Source organism: Macrobrachium nipponense, chromosome 1 (assembly GCF_015104395.2).
Source record: "Macrobrachium nipponense isolate FS-2020 chromosome 1, ASM1510439v2, whole genome shotgun sequence".
Taxonomy (NCBI): domain Eukaryota; kingdom Metazoa; phylum Arthropoda; class Malacostraca; order Decapoda; family Palaemonidae; genus Macrobrachium; species Macrobrachium nipponense.
The window spans coordinates 27,007,463-27,028,297 of record NC_087200.1 but is presented as its reverse complement, the minus strand read 5'-3'; the positions used below and the strand labels follow the sequence as shown (position 1 = coordinate 27,028,297).

Genomic DNA, 20,835 nt, shown 5'->3' with positions numbered 1-20,835 from the left:
CAGTGTGGCAATGAAATACTTGCTGGCCAGCTTTGCAGCGGTCAAAATCAGTACTCGAAGCGACAGCTTCACAAAAGGAGACAGCAGAAACTTCAGACAGCTTCTTGACTTCGTACTGCAGAAAGAAATGTCTAGTCTCGATACTCGAAGGGCGTGTTCCTCCTCAAAACCACTTGTAGGACGTTTCTTCTATGAAAGGGGTTGCTCAGCGTCGAAATATCTCTCTTTCTCTCTCTCTCTCTCTGACTACAAACTGCAGACTTAATTTGTTTCCATTCACACACTCTCGTGTGTCCTCTTCTCTTCTCATCCTTCGTCTCTACCTTCTCTTATCTCTGATGATCTGATTTCTTCTACTCCCTCAGGGCATATATATATACGGCGATCTGGGGGTGGGGCTGAAAAGGGCGGAGCCTACCAGCGAACGTCACCATCTCCCAACAGGAACTTTTTAGAAGGATCTAGACGAAAGGTTACATCATAATACATGGTATTTCTGACGATGCGACAGCGCATGCTGACTTCCATAACACACCTGAGTATTTTCAAACAATCATGAGAACAGATGCCTCCAACACGTGTGCGAATGCCTCCTTGCTGCAGACCTACTTGAAGAAAACGCATTTTCCTTTCCTTTAATATATAATACTTTGCTATAGAGCAATTACCATGACAGTGACATATAAGCATGCAACAGTAAGGGTGTTCTGTAACTGGTTGCTAAATCTGGTAGCTACACCTAGATTTGGTGGTGATACTCAAAAGCTTACAGAGTTCCCCTATTGTAAGCTTAAGTAAAAACAAGAGTCTAAAGAGAGCTGATGTATATCATAGATATGACCTGCTTTTGATACACCATGCACATAGAAATGTGGTTACAGGTGGTCAGGCAGCATGCAACCAAGACCTAGTGTCAGGTGACACAGTGATGCATAAACACACAACTGTGAAGGTACTCTGTGATAGGCTGGCAGGCTGCCAAACCCAGCTACTAAACCTGTGTTCACAGTAACAAAAATTGGAGCTTCAGTCCTTTTCCTATAACAGTTTCATTATAAGGACTGCCTCTGTTATTGACTCTCAAGCATACAGCTAAATTTGACTGCTATCTATTTTAAGTTTTTCTAAAAGTATCCTTCCAGCACTCTAAAACTTCCGTATCATGCTTAAACAATCTTATTTCTTTATAATTCCCATACTGTAGTGGAAACCTTTTCCTTTGCATATTACAGTAGTACTGTCATACTCTTTTTCTCACTCTTCTGATCATATAATTTCCTTTATCAGGTCTTTACCTAGCATGCTCATATTAAGCCAGCTCTTAAGCTGCATTTAGCAAACTGCTTAATACTCTTGACAGTCATGGAGGTAATCCACTTCCTGCCTCCCAATAGCCCCTTTAACCTCTTTAGATGCTATATTCTATATCAACCGCCTTTTGTAAATCTCAATTACACTGTCAAGTCTCTTATTCTATATTCCTTCCACAATACCCCACTATGTATATCTTCTGATGTCATTTGTACACGCCCTCTAGTTGTATCACCTTTCTGATGCTATACTGGCCAACACTTCTTTGTAACATCATTATTTTCCAGTTTTCATGTTTCTTTTCTTTTGAGTCTTTCTCCATCATCTTCCCTCTTAGCAGGTTATGTTAACCCTGCCTCACATGGTATTACAGCACAATTCTTTACTTGGATGTTATCTGTAGCTCTCATTGTAATAAAATAAATCTGCATTTCATCTGTCATTAGTATAAATTATCAACTTCTTTAACATGTTTCATGAACATTGATTTAAGTAGTTTCAATCATTGGTGCTATTTGTTCCTCTTGGTTTCTATGTCAAAGGCTGTATCTAACCATCACATACTTGAAACCAATTCAGTTTGTTTGTTTGTTATGGTGTTTTTATGTTGCATGGAACCAGTGGTTATTCAGCAACAGGATTAATGGCTTTACGTGACTTCCAAACCACGTCGAGAGTGAACTTCTATCACCAGAAATACACATCTCTCACTCCTCAATGTAATGGCCGAGAATCAAACTCGCGACCACCGAGGTGGGACGCCAACACCATACCAACCACGCCACTGAGGCGCTCCAATTCAGTGCCTCCATGGCCATTCAGGATTCCTCCTTATAGCATATCCCCTCAGACTGCCAATTAAGTCACTCCATCGCATGACCATTCCCAAAATTCTTGCATTTCTTTATCAAGTCTCCCAGATTGCAGCATGTATACTTACAACACGGATTATTTTCTTCTTTTCTATTCCTTCATTTATTCATCCCTCTTCCATCATATCTGAAGTTTTATCTTTAATCAATATTCCTACTTAATCCTATCTTGTCTGCCACCATACCATCATAACTTCTATTTATCTATGTCATTAACAGTTTTCATACCTGCTTCTTTATTTCTTACTTCCAGTGAACAACAAATAAGACAAACAATATATGAACACTCATTTATTACTGAGGAGTCAATCTCTTTTATGAGTCCTGTATGCTATCACCTAAAAATCTCAACAATTTCATTTTTTTTAACCCTCAGCCTGGAATTTTAGTGAGGATAAAATGTTTGATATACTCAGTATGGCCAGAAGAGTAAGGAAATACATTTGACTATTTGGTGAGCAAAGGGAAAAGGGCTTTACTTAAGAGAGAATAGTTTAACATCAAACTGTCTGGTCAGTTTTAGAAAGGTCCTGTGTTCTCTAGTAATAGTGGGAGTATCCTAGAAGCCTGCACATGTCCCATACAAAATCAAGTAGTGGCTGACACAAGAGGCCAAGTAATAAAGGCAAGAGTTTAAGGATAGAATGCTGAGGGAAGTTAGGCTGCTAGAGGGAGTGCAAGAATGGAGGAATCACAACAGTGAAGTGATAAAGAGAGTGGATAAAGAGGTGTTGGAAAGAAACCTCATGACAAAAAAGAAACATGGTGCTGGAATTATGAAGTGAAAGAGGTGGAGAAACCTAAAAGATATAAAAAAAAAAGATCTGGGAAAAGTAAGGGCAGTAAGAGGATATGGAAAGGTACATAAGATATAAGAAACAATCAAAAAAGGCATTGCACAAGAAATGTATGAAGAGCTGGAAACAGAAAAATTCACAGAATTACAAGGCTGAGAGACAAGAACTCCAAAGACTAGTATTTCCATATAAAACAGGGTAGATTAGAATGGAGTAGTTTTATGCAACATGGATAAGATAAAGAAGAGGTGGAAAGAATATTTTGAACACCTGCAAATGAAGTTCAGAACCTTGTTCAACAAGTAATATTACCAGGAAGGAGGTAAAGAAGGCACTAATGAAGATGGAAAATGTAAAGAAATAAGACTAGAAGGAATTCCAGAAGTGTGGAAAAGCCTGGAAGAAGAAGGAATAGACATACTGTTGGACCTAGCAAAGAAAATATAGTCATGAAAAGATACCAATAGAATGGAGAGACAGCTTTATACACTTATCTACAAAGAGAAGGGTAACATCCAGGACTGTCAAAATTACAAAAGAATAGTAATAGCTAATGTCTCACACCATGAAAATCTGAAAATGAATTATATATTAAAAGGTTACAGAAAAGCAACCACAGGCAAAAAACAGTTTGGTTTCATGCCAGGTAGAGGAATAGCAGATGCAGTGTTTACCTTAAGACAGATGATGCAAAAACACTGGTAAAAGCAGAAAGGACTGCACATAGTATGTATAGGCATCAAGAAGACATATGATACAACCCTACATCAAAAGGTTTGGTAGTGTGTGAAAGTTAAGGGGAAAATGAGAGAATATTTAAGCCTGGTCCAAGACATGTATGAAGGAGCAAAAACCCATGTTAGAATCAGTTAGGTAAACCGGATGGATACCAGTTATAGTTGGTTTACATCAGGGATCTGCTTTAAGGTAAGGTGCGCCAACCACCGAATTTCAAGGAATTACTGAATTTTAGTTATTAACAGTTTTTCAACTATTTTGTCTAAATAACCATATCCAGAAGTGATGATGATTATAAAAGCTAAAAAAAGATGTTTAGATTGGTTTACTGCCAATTTTGTTCATCACTTGTATGACACTGTGAACCACAAACTGTGAAAAAGACTTGTAAAAAAGGTCAGTATGAATAATTCAAGATAAGTCTAAGTGAGTTATGGACTGTTATCGACAGTTTTATACGTAAATAAACATGTTTAGATTGGTTCATGGGCAATTATGTTCATCACTTGTACGGCACTGTGAATGAGATTGTAAAAACATCAGTATAAGTCTATGAATGATCTTAGATTGTACTGTATTAAGTTTGAAATATACACTATTTTGGCCCCTTTTATGTGTAAATAAACATATCTTGAAACATTCTTTCTAAAAAAAAAAAAATGTTTAGATTAGTTCATCGACAACTTTCTTCATCGGTGTTATGGTACTGTGAACAAAAAATTTGTGAAAATAAAGCATAGAAAACAAATGTTATAAATAAAATCTATTCAAAAATACTTGTTTCCCATTAAAATATCCCATTTTCTCTAGCATTAGAATAATAGAGAAAATGGCTTACAGATTTCTCTCATTTTCAAGTCCAGAAACATTGCTTTTTTAATGTTCCATGAAAAGTTATTTCTTTTTTTAAACTAAATTCTTTGATCTCCAAGAAGACTGAAATAAGACTTGTATTTATTCAGTATTATTTGTAGAATCAGTGGTAGGTATAGTCATTTACTTTATAGAATGGGGCCTTAAGACATTGACGCTCCCCATAAATATGGTATCTTTAGATTAAAACAATTACATAGCTCTAAGCATTTTTATCTGGCAGTCGAAAATTCAAATTCTTGGGCAGCCCTGCCATCGTTAGTGTAAGTGATACAGGTCTCGCCCACTTTCGGGAATACCCGGTGCTACTGAGCTAACTATTGTCAATTCATTGAGCAACAACGTCCATCTGTGGGAAGGAGGGAGGGCTCTAATTATGTATGTAGGTAATTGTTTGGTAAGTATATGTGAATTCTTATTTTATTATAAAAATATCATTTAAACATGTGACTTGCCAAACAATTACAAAGCTGAATCCACGTTTCCAGGGTGGGTAAATGGACAGCTCATGATAAAAACAACAATAATATGCTCACAACAATAATATGCTCACATTACATAATGTTTGCAGTACCTTACCTGGCGAGAGAGCAGCTGCAGGTGGATACTGTCTCTGGTCGGCGCTCTCATCACCTGTAGCAGACGTGGCAGTAATGGCCAGGTTCGTCGCTACTAATGGTGGGATTTTGTAACCATGGAGGTTCACCAATGATTAACAAAATTCAAAGTTTGCCCTTGCCCTGGGCAAAACCAGACAACCAATCCACAGAACCATCACCTACACTAAAAATAAATATAAACCACAATCCTAACCATAAAAAACTGGAGGGTACTCCAGGTACATTGTACCCCCGGGCTTCCCAATAACTCGACAACCTTAAAATTACAAGGCAAGGAGATAGTAGAGGGAAAGAGGTCCCCCAATGCTGACTCTCCCAACACCATACCAGCTATAGACAACAGTCCCAACCTGTAACAATTTTCAAAAACAGACTCTACATGCTTCAGGTAATGTGATGAAAAAACTGATTTCGACCTCCAGAACATCATTTGCAGGATGGAGGATAGAGACATATTATGTCTAAATGCTAGAGAAGTCGCCACTACGCTAATTTCATGCGCCTTCGATTTCAGTACATTAAGTGTTTCATCTTAGACTTGTGCATGCGCTTCCAAAATCAAGCTTCTCAGGAATAACGAAATCGCATTCTTGGAGAGAGGACAGGAGGGGTCTCTCACTGAAGACCAGAGTCGACTCGAACTTCCTCTTAATGTCTCCGTCCTATGTAGATAGTGCCTGATGGCTCTGACAGGACATAATGTACATTCCTCCTCTTCTGTTCCCACATGTCCGTTAGGTTCTTTATTACAAAAGAGCGAGGCCATGGATTCAATGGAACCTCATTCTTCGCTAGGAAATCTTTAAGATAAGAACACACTGCATTACTCTGAGAGAACCCAACCTCTTTACTAATGCCTGTATTTTGCTTACTCTACCCGCTGTAGCTAAGGCAACTAAAAACAAAGTCTTCTTCATTAGACTCCTCAGAGACAAAGAATTTAAAGGCTCGAACTGAAGACTGGAAATCCATCATAGAACCACATCCAAGTTCCAGTCCACCTCCCCAGGCTTCGCTACTTTTCAGGACTCAAAAGAATTAATAAGGTCTCTGATATCCTGATTATTTGAGACGTCAAGGCCTTTATGCTGAATAACTGAAGAAAGCATAGACCTATAAACTTTAATAGTAGAGGTGGATGACTTTCTTGAGTCTCTCAGAAATAACAGAAAATCTGCTATTTCTGTTATAGAGGTCGTAGAAGAGATGTGGCATTGTCTGCACCACATCCTAGAAATTCTTCACTTCGACTGATAGAGTTTAGAAGAATAGCTTCTTCTAGATTTCGCAATAGCCTCTGCTACTCTCCGTGAAAAGCCTTTTGCTGTGACAAGGCTCCTGACAGTCTGAATCCTGTCAGGGCCAGAGTGGACAACCCTTGATGATATCTGTCGAAGTGGGGTTGTTTGAGAAGATGTAGACCTTGTGGTAGGAGCCTGGGGAAGTCTACTAGAGGCCTGAGGAGGTCCGGGAACCATTCTTTCCTGGGCCAAAATGGGGCCACGAGAGTCACTGACACATTCCGATGTGACTGCAACTTAATGGTGACTTGTCTTATAAGACCAAAGGGGGAAAAGCATACACGTCGAGGCCCTTCCAGTCGAGAAGCATCACATCCGTTCTCCACGCCAGCGGGTCAGGAACCGGAGAACAGAAAATCGGAAGACGATTGTTCCTTGAGGTGGCAAAGAGATCTACCACTGGTTTCCCCCCCATAATCTCCACAGATCTTGGCAAACTCTCTCATTCTGAGTCCATTCCACCAGAAGGACCTGGTCTGACCGGCTCAGCTCATCTGCCAAAACATTCATTCTTCCTTGAACGAATCTCATTAAAATAGTGATCTTGTGCTCATTCACCCAGAGAAGGAAGTCTTCCGCCACTCCACTACCTTTCTTCCAGCAACTAGCGGAGCAAAAGACTGTAAACCCAGAAAAATCACCTTCAACTGCTTCACATTTATGTGTAGGGTCTTCTCTTGTTCTGTCCAAAAACCTGAGACTCTACTGTCTCCTAACAAAGCTCCCCATCCCCTGTCCGATGCATCTGAGAAGAACTCTAGGTCAGGTTTCATTGTGACTAGGGAAAGTCCCTCCTGAAGCCCCTCCATCAAAAGTCACCAAAGAAGATCTGACTTTAGCTTTATCGTCAAAGGAAAAACGAAGGAGTCTGGTTGTGTCTTCAGATACCAATTTTCCTTTAGGAAGAATTGGAGACCTCATGTGGAGACGGCCTAAGGGTATGAAACTCTCCACTGATGCAAGGGTTCCAAGGAGACTCATCCAGTGTAGAGCTGAGCATGACGGACAAACTAGAAATTGTTGTACTATTGTTAAACACGACTCTATCCTCTTCGGGGAGAGAAAAACCCGAAAAGCTAGAGTCCTGAACCATCCCTATAGGGAATCTTCTGAGTCAGAGACAATTGGGATTTCTTGAGATTTATTTCAATTCCCAGTTGTTGAGTCACATTTAACGTCTTTTCTAAGTCCTTCACACACTGACAACTCGACTTGGATCTCAGGAGCCAATCATCCAAATAAAAGGCCTCATTGATCTCCATCAGGTGTAGCCATTTTCCCAGAGGAGCGAGAATACAGGTAAATACTTGGGGAGCCATCATTAGTCTGAAGCTGAGGGCTCTGAATTGAAAAACTCTCCCTTTGAAGATGAACCTCAGAAATCTCTTTGAATCTTGATGAATGGGGGCATGAAAATAGGTGTCCATGTCAAGAGACACCATCCAGTCGCCCAGTTTCACCGACTGACTGGTTTCCATTCAAAATTTCGACTTCTGAACATACAGATTCAATGCGCTTACGTCTAGTACGGGCCTCCAGCCCCCCGATGCCTTGGGGACTACAAATAGTCTGTTGTAAAAGCCTGGGCAATTCTTGTCTATCACCACTTCTATAGCCTGCTTGCTGACAAGTGCCTCTACTTCCTTGGCCAATGCCAAAGCTCTCTCTGATCCCTTTGAGTATACTGTCAAACAGATAGGCACATTAGACAGTGGAAAATCTTTTAGAAAAAGGATCGCATATCCTTCTCAAAGTACTTGGACTATCCACGGCTCTGCTCCTCTTTGACTCCATTCCTCCCAGAAGTAGTGGAGTCTCACTCCTACAGGTGTGAGAAGGACCTCCCAATTACTTTTATGGAGACTTAAAGGGGGCTTTTTGGTGGACTTACCTGGTGCTCACAAGTTAGTCCTCGGTCTGTTCTGAATTCTAGTTTTACCCCCTCCAGGGAGGATCCTTTGGAAGTCTCACTGACAAGTCAAAAGGTCATTGGTAGATTTCTTCTCCAGATCCAACAATACCTGTTGAATAGTCTCTTCTGGGAACAGGTGGGACTTACTAAAGGAAAAACATCAACGCTGACTTCTGATTTGTCGTTTCTCCTCAGTCACAAAAGAGCACCACAATGCCCTCTTTTTTAAGTACTCCCACTGTAAACAGGACAGCTAGTTCACCCGACCCGTCTCTCACAGCTTTGCCCGCACAAGACAAAACATTAAGCCAGTCCATAGAAAACTCCTCTTCTAGAGACTGACACTCCTCTATTTTCCTGGCTAATGCTGCAATAGTCCAATCTAAAAAACTAAACACTTCAATCACCTTGAACAAGTTTCGAAACAGGTGATCAAAATTGGTGGTGGAAAACAATACTTTCGCAGCCGAAAAAGCAGAACTTCTGTTCACGTCCACTGAACCCAAGAAATCCCCTCGAGAGGAGGCAGAGAATCCCAAGGAAAGAAGTTCTACACTCGCGTAAAATCGATAAATCTTGTTCTGCAGCTTAGAAGGAGGATAAGTGAATGAAGCTTTACTCAACTCCCACTTCTTTGCCAACCACTCATTCGCTTCCTTAAACACTTTCTTGGCGGACTGAGAAAGGCCTAATTTTGGCAATCCTGAAGATACTACCTTCCTATCCATCACAAACATAGAAGGTGGCAACAAAAAAAAAGTCTGGGTACGTAGCAAGCAAAAACCTCAAAAGACTAGAGTAAGCCGAAGATGATTTTGACTCCTGCTCCTGTTCCTCTTCCTCAGATAGAACTGACGACAAACAATCTTCCTCTCATTCAGGGGCCGTTGCTTTCTTCAAGAACCCCATAAGCTCTTGGAGTTGATGTCTGAAAGGACCAAACAGTGTCTCATCTCCCAAAGCGCAGGTCTTCGGAGTCACAGTCGAATGGATCTTCTTAGAAGACGAGCGACAAGCAGGTGAAGCGCTAAGCGCTGCAGGAGGCGAACAAGTTGAAACTCCTTTCGACGAGCTGCGAGGGGAGTCAACAGCGTGAACGCGAGTGCTGATCTGATCGTGTCAGTCCTCAAAAGCAACTGTCGCCAGTTGGAACAATACTCTCTGGAGACGACTGATGAGAATCCAGAAACGCCTGTGCAGGCGCAAAACTGCAAGATGGCTGAGGACTTCCCTGCTCCTTCGACTTCTTCACTGGCAGTCATACAGTCTGCAAACGAGGCATGCCTCTTTAAAGGTCGCGACACCACAGCACTCTGAAATTGTTGCCTCTTTTCACACAACAACACATCTGATTCAGAGGAAAACTGCACTTCACTAACACCTGTGCCCTTCCAATGGCGTTTAGTCAACACCCGCGAGTCAACAGGCTCGACTGAGTCGGCAACTGCCCATGAGCAAACCTCCCGTCTCCCTTCGACCTACAATATGTCTTCTCCTGGGTGCAGGGAAGTGTGACAGCGACCTTTGTCTAAGAGAAATGGGGGGACAGACAGCCACCTCCTTGGACACAACATTGACACTTGGCACAACACTGATCTTTTCACTAACACTCGATTTTTCCACAAAAGCGCGGAAAGACAAACCCAAATCCATCACAGATTTGGCCAAAATTTCGAACTTCTTGTCCATTTTGGACTCTAGGCTGGCAATGGCGTTAGGATTGGAAGCATGGGCTCCCTGGACTGGAGTTAGTGGCAATGAAGTAGGAGGACTATTAATAGGAGAGATGTTGGATGACAGAGGGGAAGAAAGAAAAGACTTCTTTCGCCTCTAAAGGCAGAGTTATATCAACACTAGTTTTACTCCTGGCTCTAAGAGCTGCTTTCCTCTTCTACCTTTCTCCATTTTCTTTAAATGAGACTTAAAGTTCTTCCACCCTTGCTCATCTAAGTCCTGACACTCAATGCAAGTTAAGTCTTTGCTACATATCTGTCCCCTACACTTTACGCACTTAAGAGTACGGATCATAACAGAGCTTAGCCATTTAGTTTTGCAGCCAACCTAACTGAAGATGAACTAGAGTCCGACATTCTACAGCTAAACTCTATTTAGCTAAATGAAAGCTAAAGAAGCAGCTAAACCAGAAAAAACCACCAAATTGTACTTCACCAAATACGACAAAAATTCACAAGATTGCGATGAAAAGTTTACTGCAAAAACCACCGATGTTACTACGTAGCCAGCAGAAAACAAATTGACAATAGTTAGCTCAGCAGTACTGGGTATTCCCGAAAGTGGGCAGGACCTGTATCACCTACACTAACGATGCCAGCGCCGCCGCCTCATAATAATTTGAATTTTCGACTGCCAGGTAGGAAAGCTTACAGCTTTGTAATTGTGAAAGCAAATTTTAGGTAAAAGTATATAAATCACAAGAAGCCACAGTTCTATACATTTGATTTTACTGTAAATTTAATGGCATATTTCCTATATGCCATTAAATTTACACAAAACACAAAAGTCAGCTTTCTAACTATCGTATTTTCATAGTTATTGCAAAATAAGCTATAATACGTATTTTCTTTTGCTTTTTTCTCAAAACTTACTTTTTCAAAAATAAATGCTTCATTCTCCAAGATGCCTGAACTAAATTCAGTGAAACTTTTACAGCTTATATCATATCTATATATCTATAATTAAAAGCAGGAAAAATTACTTTTTAAGTGCAATCTTTTTTTGTCACATTATATTTGAAGTTTCAAAATTTTTTTTTAATTGCAAAATTTATGAACTTAAGGTGTCGAATATCATTATTTCCCCATCTGTATTTTTTTGGTATTAGCTGTATAATAAGTGGGAAAAATTTTAAGCGGATCCCTTCAATCATAAGATACAATGAAGCACATTCTGACCTGATTATGGATGTGTTATCTCAAGGATACACTGGCAGACAGAGGATTAAAGATTAGTAGAAAAGGGACTAAGTACACAAGATTTCAAGACTCGAAGATTGTCTCAACAGTGGCTGGTGATAGAAATTTTGATGGAGGAATAACACAAAGATATTGGGTGTCCTGTGTGACTGCAGAATCAAGATATGTAGCTGAAACATGGCAGGTAAAGAAAGCACAAGAGTAGTTGGATGCAGTACAGATGACAACACTTACATGAATGTATGGAGTGACAAAAATGGATAGGATCAAGAGTGAAAGAATATGTGAAGCTTCAAAAGTGGCAGAACTATCAAAGACAGTCCAGGAAAGCAGGCTACAGTGGCATAGCCATGCGATGAAAAGGGAGGAGACATATTTGGGAGAATGATAATGGAAGACTGAAGGGAAGGTGGATGGATGTAATTAGAGAGGGTTTGAGGGACACAGCTGTCAGAGGACAATATATAAGATCGAGCCAGGTAGAGGAAAGCCGTTAGAAACATCAATCCCACAGAAGTGGGAGATGCAGAGAAAGAAGAAGTAGGAGTATCACAAAGGGTGTTGTTGGTTTGGCCATACTTGGACTCATTAACACCATGAATTAATACATATATCTAAATAATGTACTACAGTGTTACAAGTGCATAGTGAACCACAAAGTATGAACATGTTGCAAGATTAGCTTAAATTTATATTTGTAAATTTACTAGCTCTGAGACTCTCATGCTACTAATACCACATACTGATCCCCTTCAGATTTCTGTTAAGGCTAACAGCCAAATCATTTTGCACTCCAGAGTAAACTAAAATTTGTGACAGCGTCCGATTCTGTTTTGTAAGAATGCAAGTTATCATAAAGTGTACAATTTTGCACATATATTTCCAAATTGTAACAAGACTTTAGCTACAGTTTTTTTTAATTGGAATACACTGGAAATAAACCAACCAAATAAACTGTCCATTGCTAAGGGACAGGGGTGAAAATGATGTTACTAAATTCGAGGATATTAACCATAAACACACCAGAGATATCTACTAAAACAAGATCCAGATCAGTACCTTCACAATTAGAACACTTTTTAGCTGGAGATAAGATGAACAGAACTCCAGCACAGATTTACCATTCTCACCAAACACCTAAGCCAAGCCAGATGCTGAGCAACATTCATAGCTGCAGAGGCTAGTGACTTTTTCCAATAAGCAGAAGACTTACGTCATATTTTTCATCGTGATACTTGAAATAAAAAAATCAAGTGGTACAAATTAATACAATAGTCCAAAATCCCAATAACCTAAATTATACTGATCTCAACTACTACCTCTTGGAACTGGAACCAATACACTACCAGAAAAATGTGGACTTCCATATCAAGGCAATCAGAATACTAACAGAATTCCAGAGGAAACTTACCATGTTGATCTGACCCATGCTAGTTCCCGAGTTTGGCAATGAAGAAACCAGACTATAAAAGAAGCTTAGGTTCACAGGATTACACCAAGCTCATTTTCTGTAATAGGGGATCAGTGGTATAGTTATTAATATTAAGATTGTTGTTGATTCCAAAAAATTAAGCACATTTTAGTACATGCATTTAAGGTAAAAACATTAAGCCACTCTGACATTTGGCACTGAAGGTTGAAGAAAGATAAGTTTTAAGGGGCTCAAACATTCATTAAGTTCCCGACAGTCACTTATCTTTAAATTACTTGCAGTAAGTGGGCTTAAATTAGTGCTACCAACACGAATTAAAAGCACAGAAGCCATGCAATGTTTTCTCCTCATTAACATATATAAATGTTTCGAGAGCAAAACGACTTTTTAGATTTACATGCAAAGTTGTCAAATATTGCAAAAGAAGGGTATTGTAAGTACAATAAGCATAAGAATAGTAATTTGCATTCAGACTCTAAAGGGATTCTGATTATGGCAGCTTGTCATTACATTCTGTTGCAATGCAAAGTCATTCTACAAGATGATTATCAGGAAGCAAACAGCACTGGTGTATTTGTAACCTAAAAAAGCTGGGGCAGATATCTTGGCCTTTTTACACCTCCCTACTTGCAATATCCTTTTGCTAAACACAATCTGAAATATATATGCCTTACACATCCAAGTTTGAAAAGGTAAAGAATTATGCAATAAGAAGACTACTTGCAAATCTAATAACCCTGAAAGCAATGCACAATATATACAAGCAAACTGCAACCTTCAATAAAAATTTAGCTAAAATGAAAATGATTCAGTCACAATGAGAGGGATTGTCCGTTGTCACTTATCAAAAAATCTTGCATTCACTGTCTCCAGAGCTAGTGACAATGGCAGTGGAGATAAGATGTGTGTCATTTGCATAAAACAATGGTTTGTGACTAGGTAACATATGAACATTAAATTTTTTTTTTAAAGAAACCCACAAAATCACTGTAGAACGTGTTTACTTATAAGTATTTACATTTTATTTGACTCAACACTAGTACTTTCAGGCCCTTGAGTGTTGAGTCAAATAAAATGTAAATACCTATAAGTAAACACATTATACAACTACTATCCGACTTACAACCTGCTCGACATACGACCACTCGTACTTACAACCTTACTTCAGACAGTTGACCATTGAGTTACTTGGCACTGCGCCATCTCATGAGAACTCTCATCACTCAAGCATGAGAACTCTCATCACTCAGGCAGCATCAGTTTGAGTTAACCCTCCCCTATCTGCAGCATCATTTGGTATTAACTGTACTGTGGACTGAATTGCAAACCAATTTACGTAAGAATTGACTTCTGACATGCATGCAAGAACCTAACCCAATTGTAACTCAATGCCTGATTGTACGTAATATATACTATTACATGAATGATTAAAATGTATTAATAGAAGTACATTATGGTAAAAAGATTGAAATAATGATTGTACATTACATTACAGTACTAAGTAGGCACTTATATAGCAAAGGTTTGATAGTATACCCTACCCAGTATGTTGGCCACTTTTAAAGGTTCGACTTACATCCATTCCGACTTACAACCAGTGGGTCGGAACCAAACTTGGTTGTAAGTAGGATAGTACCTGTACACAGTTATTTTGTGGCTCGAGTGTTGAATAAAATAAAAAGTATGTAAATACTTATAAGTAAACACATTATGCACAGTGATTTTGTGAGTTTCTTTTTCAATCTTCAGAAAAAAACTGAAAGTTTTTGGTTGATTAAAATTGATATCTACTGTACATATGATACATTTAATTTGCAAGAAATGAATAGCTTTCTGGAAAAGAAAAGAAGACTTTTTTTTTCTTTCAAATAAGCTTAGCCCCAACCGAGATCCTCATCATGGTTCTTTCAGTGTGCATTTCTGGATCCAAAAGTAGGGTATGAACTAAATGTATTGAGTTAATTTCCCATGATAAGGGATAAGGATTAAAGAAGTAAAAGAATTCAAAGGACTACTAAAGTATATCTACATACTATGAATGAGATCCTAATTATACAGGACTGACAATTCCATCAAGAGAATTCAGAATTATGACTACTGTATCTGACTTCATAAGGATCAAGTTTAGGTCTTGCAATAACTTCTGTTAACAACAACAAAAATAGCTTTCTTGAAGATATCATGAAGAGAAAAAGTTTCTGGCTGTAATATGTAAATATACATGAACAACTTTGCCCTCATCCCTAGTTCTTTTAACGTATAATAGCAATACTATACTCCAAATGATCAGAGACAATGCTGTGCTCTCTGCTGCAGAAGCATGGGTACCGGCTGTGGTCACTGCTAGGGACTTCAAGATTCATCCACACAAGCAGTAATGGCTTCATTCACTTTTCTATATTTCATAAGCATTATAATATCAGGGGAATATGGAGACCATGAATGTAAGCTACTTGTACTATACTAATGGTTTGTTGTGAAACAGCCATTTCAATAATAAAGTCAATAAATATTGAAAGACGGTTTGTTGTGAAACAATTATTTCAATAACAAACTCAATCAATATTGAAAGATGAGTGGTTGCAAGGGAGTAATGAATAAAATACTCTTCAAAATAAAGGGTATAAAGCACTAAATTAATGCATATGTCAATTAACAAGAACACTATTGAAAAATGGAGCAAAATACTATGGAGGGAAGTATATAAAATGTGGGGTTCTTGCCGTATATAGTTATTTAATGTAAGATTACACCATATTAGTCATAAACTTAAGCTTTTGCGGAGAGAAAACAGAGCCAAGCAAGTATAGACAAGTAACTTCTATGAGGAGCTAGCAAGCAAAGAACTAGTAATCCAGACAATATATTACTAGTTTAATTTGCCTTTATGTCATATGCAGTGTACAGAGAAAACAGTAATTTTCACAAGAGTAATAAAAGCAAAGGTAAATAACAACACCAAAGTGATACATTACAACCAGAATTCTAAACACTTATTAGCCAGAATACTACATAATTAATTACAGAATTGGCTGATGAATAGCAGCATTAACAAACTAAAGAATTCCACTGAGACCATTATGATGAATTTCATTGCATACAACGAAAAACATATGGACACAAGGCTGATGAGAATAATTGTGATAAGGGAAAAGAAAATTTGAAACAAATGAGATGAAAAGCAAAGGAATACAAATTTGCCTCAAATTACACCAAGAGGTAAGAATTACACAAAAAGAGAATACGTATTACAACTGGGTACCTGTGCTCTCTTGTCTAGACTGGTAATCAACTGCACCAAAGTCCATACGTATAAGAAATATAAAAGTTGAAGAAATTATCCATGATCACACTTACAATGGCACCAAGAATATGCAAATTATGCAATATGTAGTGACATTCAGGCACCATGAAATCTGTCATTCTCAGCAGCCTTAGCAGGTACTGTTGTGTAACGTAACCTCATTGTACTGCTAGTCTTTGCAGTTTGTCAAAGTTGTGTCCTACAGTTTCATAAAAATTGAAACTTCTAGGAGAACTATAAAAAAGAAACCCAATCTCACCTACTGCTTTTGTGAAAATAAGGAGAACAGTAGATATAAAAGTAAGGAGGGAAGAAAATTAGGTATTGCACACAAGGGAAAAACAGCCCTCAAAATCATGAGGAGATATATACCCAAGCAAAACCCCTAAGAACAAGTAATAAATAGAAAATCGACCCATACTACAAGATGGCACCTTCCATGGCCCAGTGCCTGGTAGCAAAATTGAATCAACATTAGGCACTGCAATTTGCATTTTTGTTGCTGCACGGCGATCTTTTAATTCTGTTAAACTTAACAAAATAGCAAATCAAATGTATCTATTTTTCCTTAATCCCCTCCAGGAGTAGGTTCCAAGGCACCCAAGCTCTCTCCAGCATTTCTTCTCGCCCTACCTACATAGCTATCTAACTTTCCTTTGACTCAAAAGTCTATCTAAGATAAAATCCTTTAGCCTATTCAAAGATCTGAAAAAGCAAATTGGTAGCCTGGATAAACAAGTATATACAGTAATAATAATGATCAAGCCAAAAAAATATTACCAATAAAAAATGTTAATGTTTACAAACAAAATCACCAAAGTCCATACGATTCATAAACAAAAATAAAACTGAAAAGGTAGGCAGTAATTCTACATACAAAAAATTTATGAATATTAAATGCTAATCAAATGCAAATAAGGCTAGTAACTTACATTATGTTACATATAAACAAGCAGTGTATTCAGAGCAGCTCATAACAGCAAAGGACTAAAACGTAAACCTGTCAATGAGACATTTATCATATCTCCACAAACCAGGCGTCTAAATACATCTCAAAATGTACTATTTTACAATGACAATGGCACAAAGATAACTAGAGCTACAAGGATCTCAAACTCCTGTATGGAATAACATACAGTACAAGAGACGTTCCATTGTAACAGATGATCCTACAGACTCAACTGGAAGTACGTATAGTGACAAAGCTCATTAAGTTAGTCTAATTTTTGCATGATATTCTTAAACTGATAAGAAGTCAAAACTCATCTTGGCAGCAGTATAGCAGAAATTCAAAATAAACTGCCCTTTCTTTGTCAATCCTATCACCAGGATCATTGAGTTATGTGGAACATAATATTCAACAGGAATAAGAACATGGCAACAAGATTTTTGTCAGGTCCAATTGAAGAAAATACTGAAAGTCAAGTGAAGTGATCTGGATATGACCCTTAGAAAAGGTTTGATGAGCAATAAGTAACTTTAAAAGCGAGATAATACACAAGACTAGATAAAAACCCTTATACCATTGAACAGCTACAGTGCTTCCAAATTTTCACTTTCTTTCATGCAACCTATTACTATGTCCAAACAAATGCTGTCCCAACATCATCACTGGCTCTCAACTGATACATGCTGAACAATATGTATATGCTATATCACATCAAATATGTGAAACCCTAAAGGAATTAATCCTACCATTATTTGCTCTCCAGCACCAAGGACAGGAAGCACCTGTGCTATCAAAATGGCTTTTCTCATTGATAACAGAATGCATACATTCTCACTGATAACAGAATGCATACATATATGTATAGATAACTTCAGTGCTTAGTTTCCATTACCATAAAGTAATTTACACATATCATATCAAATCTCTTAAATCTCATTGACTTGGCATTAGTAGACTACTAATTTCATACACTTTTGCCTCTCAGATGTTTACTTTTGTTTATTAAAAGAATTTTAAGTTCTTTTCAGAGAGGCTTGGAATTTAGCATTTAACAGATCATTAAAAACCTTACACAACTGTCTGATCAAGGTTAAAGGGTGTGAAAGGTATATGCTGCTTTAAAAACATGAAAAGGTAAGATGGAACACAATGAAACATTGTAAAACAATAAAAACATGAAAAGGTAAGATGGAACACAATGAAACATTGTAAAATAACAAAACAATGTTCACTAAAACCAAAAACACAGACGTAATGAAACATTCGGGCTCCCAGCAGTCCCAGTAAATTAAGGAAAATCAAATCCCAAAGACCTTTTATTGTATTATAAGGATAATGTGTTCATTAGGATGACCAGTGGAAGAACAGCTCACTACCAATAGTGAGGGGGAAATTACTCAACTGGGCAATATTTCTGTTGTCTTATGTAGTTATTTAAACAATGACTTAAATTTAGGAAGGTCATGCACACCAAAATAAAGATATTGTATAAAGGCACTAGTAAAATAGGATTGTACTCATGAATGTGTGAACAATATAAATTTTCTTAATTTATACACCTATGCATACATGTGGTACATACATAAAAGCCAATGATACCACAATTAAATATCCAGTTATCTAATAACATTAGTCACCTGGACACTTTAAAGTCTTTTAACATCTATTACTAGAGCCAATACTTAACCCCAGATTCCAATGTTTTTGGTTCTTGGTTTTGTCTAGCTATATGAGGGTTATACTGGGAACTGTATTTCTGCTCATATCCAGTGGTAGCAGAAGCTGGTGTTTCAACTGCTTCTGGCTTCTGCCCAGCAAGAAGCCTTTCAGCACGCCGTCTTTCCTCAGCCTCCCTTTTTAATCTTTCAGCTCTCAAGGCCTCTAACTTTTTCTGTTTTTCTCGTTGTTCTTCTTCCCAACTGCTGTCACTGGAAGACCAACTAGAACTGTTGCTACCATGACTATGACTTCTACTACTGTCCTTTCTCCTTCGCTTTTTATAACTTTCATAATCACTGCTATCGGTGTTGCTGTCATGTCTACGCTTCCTACTGCTATCTTCTCTATTCTTTTTTCTTTTCTTACATTTTTTATGATAAGAATTTTCTTCATTGTCACTTTCACTGCCTCTTTTCTCTCTCTTACTGGTGCCTTTTCTATCTTTTCTTTTACTCTTTTCTTTTTCATCATGCTTATGTTTCTTCTTTTTGTGCCTGTCTTTTTTTTTATGCCTCTTTTTATGTTTCTTATCAGTTTTAACCTTATCAACAACACATCCTACATCCTTTTCTTCTTTAATTGTACTACAGCTAACTGGATCAACTAAAGTTCCACAACTTGGGTTGGCCACAACACTTGCACCGATTGTACCAACCAATTTCTTCACAGGTTTTAATCCAGTGTACTTAATAATATCGTTGATAGGATCCAACCTTGACTTGCTTTTCAGTCCCACTTCCTCATTTTTGGCTTCAACATCACTGTCACTTACTCTTCCCACACTATGCAGTTCATACCATGCCTTTCCTCCTTTGGACTCTAGAGAATCTTGCCCTAAGTATGTTAAGTATCCAATGCTTTTTTCATATTTTTCTTGTTCTGCTTTCTTTTCTTCTTCATGTTCTTTATTTGTGCCAGTCGTTACCTTGCCATCCTCCAATTCTTTGAAAAAATTAATGTTACCTTCAGCTGTAAATATGTTGGCTTCAGCATTCTCTGGTGACTTAAGCTTCTTGCTGTTATCAGAACCTCCATCGTATTCTGTTCCACTTGTTGGACGAGCCTTTGCTCTCAGATATGCTGTCCTTGCTTCTTGTTCCTGGAAAAATGAAAATGACGACAATAGTGATTAAGGGAATTATTATTATGAAGTTGAATTATTATAATCATTATCCACCACAGGGGTAATTCAGAGGGTGTTGACCTGGTTCACAGCAAGTCTTGTCATGATGAGGCTTTAGCCCCATCCCTTACTTAGCATGGCTGCAACCCACCAAAGTGCCAAAGTCAGCAGAGGCACAAAGGATTTCAGAAAATGGGCCAAATTAATTAATAAATAATATTATAAAAGCACATAAGCCTTAGATCTGTAAATAAATATCTTGGCCTATACATACAAAACTGTGCTACAGCATGTCACTATGGGAAGGATTGATCATTTCAATTCTAGTAAAATGTATCTGAATTCTACGGATACATGTATGTAAAATCTGAAATAAATCTATATACTTCTTCATGGTGTGACTTATAGCGCCTAATTATAACCTAACAAGTGGTATCAAATCCCAATTGAAAAGGTTAGTATCTGGATTCAATGTCTACAAGAACAAGGATATTCAAGAAGTTGAGGAATAAAAAAGTTACGATGTCTTCGACTTAATATTAAAACATTTTGATCATTACTGCTATTAACCCTTAAACGCCGAGCCGGTATTTCAAAAAATCTCCCCGTATGCCGGCGGTGTTCGCCAGTGAGCGCCAAAGCAGAAAAAAAGTTTTTTTCAAAAAGTCACAGCACGCTTAATTTTCAAGATTAAGAGTTCATTTTTGGCTCCTTTTTTTTGTCATTGCCTGAAGTTTAGTATGCAACCATCAGATATGAAAAAAATATCATTATCATATATAAATATTGGAATATATGACAGCTCGAAAAGAAAATTTCATATATAATTGTATACAAATTGCGCTGTGAGCAAAACGGTTGAAGCTAATGAGTTAATTATTTTTTCGTTGTATTGTACACTAAATTGCAATGATTTTGGTATATAACAAATTGTAAAGTGATCAAAGCAAC

At 37.9% G+C, this 20,835-nt stretch overlaps 1 protein-coding gene across 1 annotated transcript in view; it reads right to left on the bottom strand.

The window, feature by feature from the left end:
• Positions 1 to 2,459: 2,459 nt before the first annotated feature.
• Positions 2,460 to 20,835, bottom strand: part of LOC135219178 (leukocyte receptor cluster member 1-like) — a 73,111-nt gene continuing 54,735 nt past the window's right edge. The window contains exon 4 of the mRNA XM_064255715.1: positions 2,460 to 19,860. Within this exon, the coding sequence (XP_064111785.1) occupies positions 18,712 to 19,860 (1,149 nt within the window). The 3' untranslated portion in view covers positions 2,460 to 18,711. The remainder of the gene's footprint in view (positions 19,861 to 20,835) is intronic.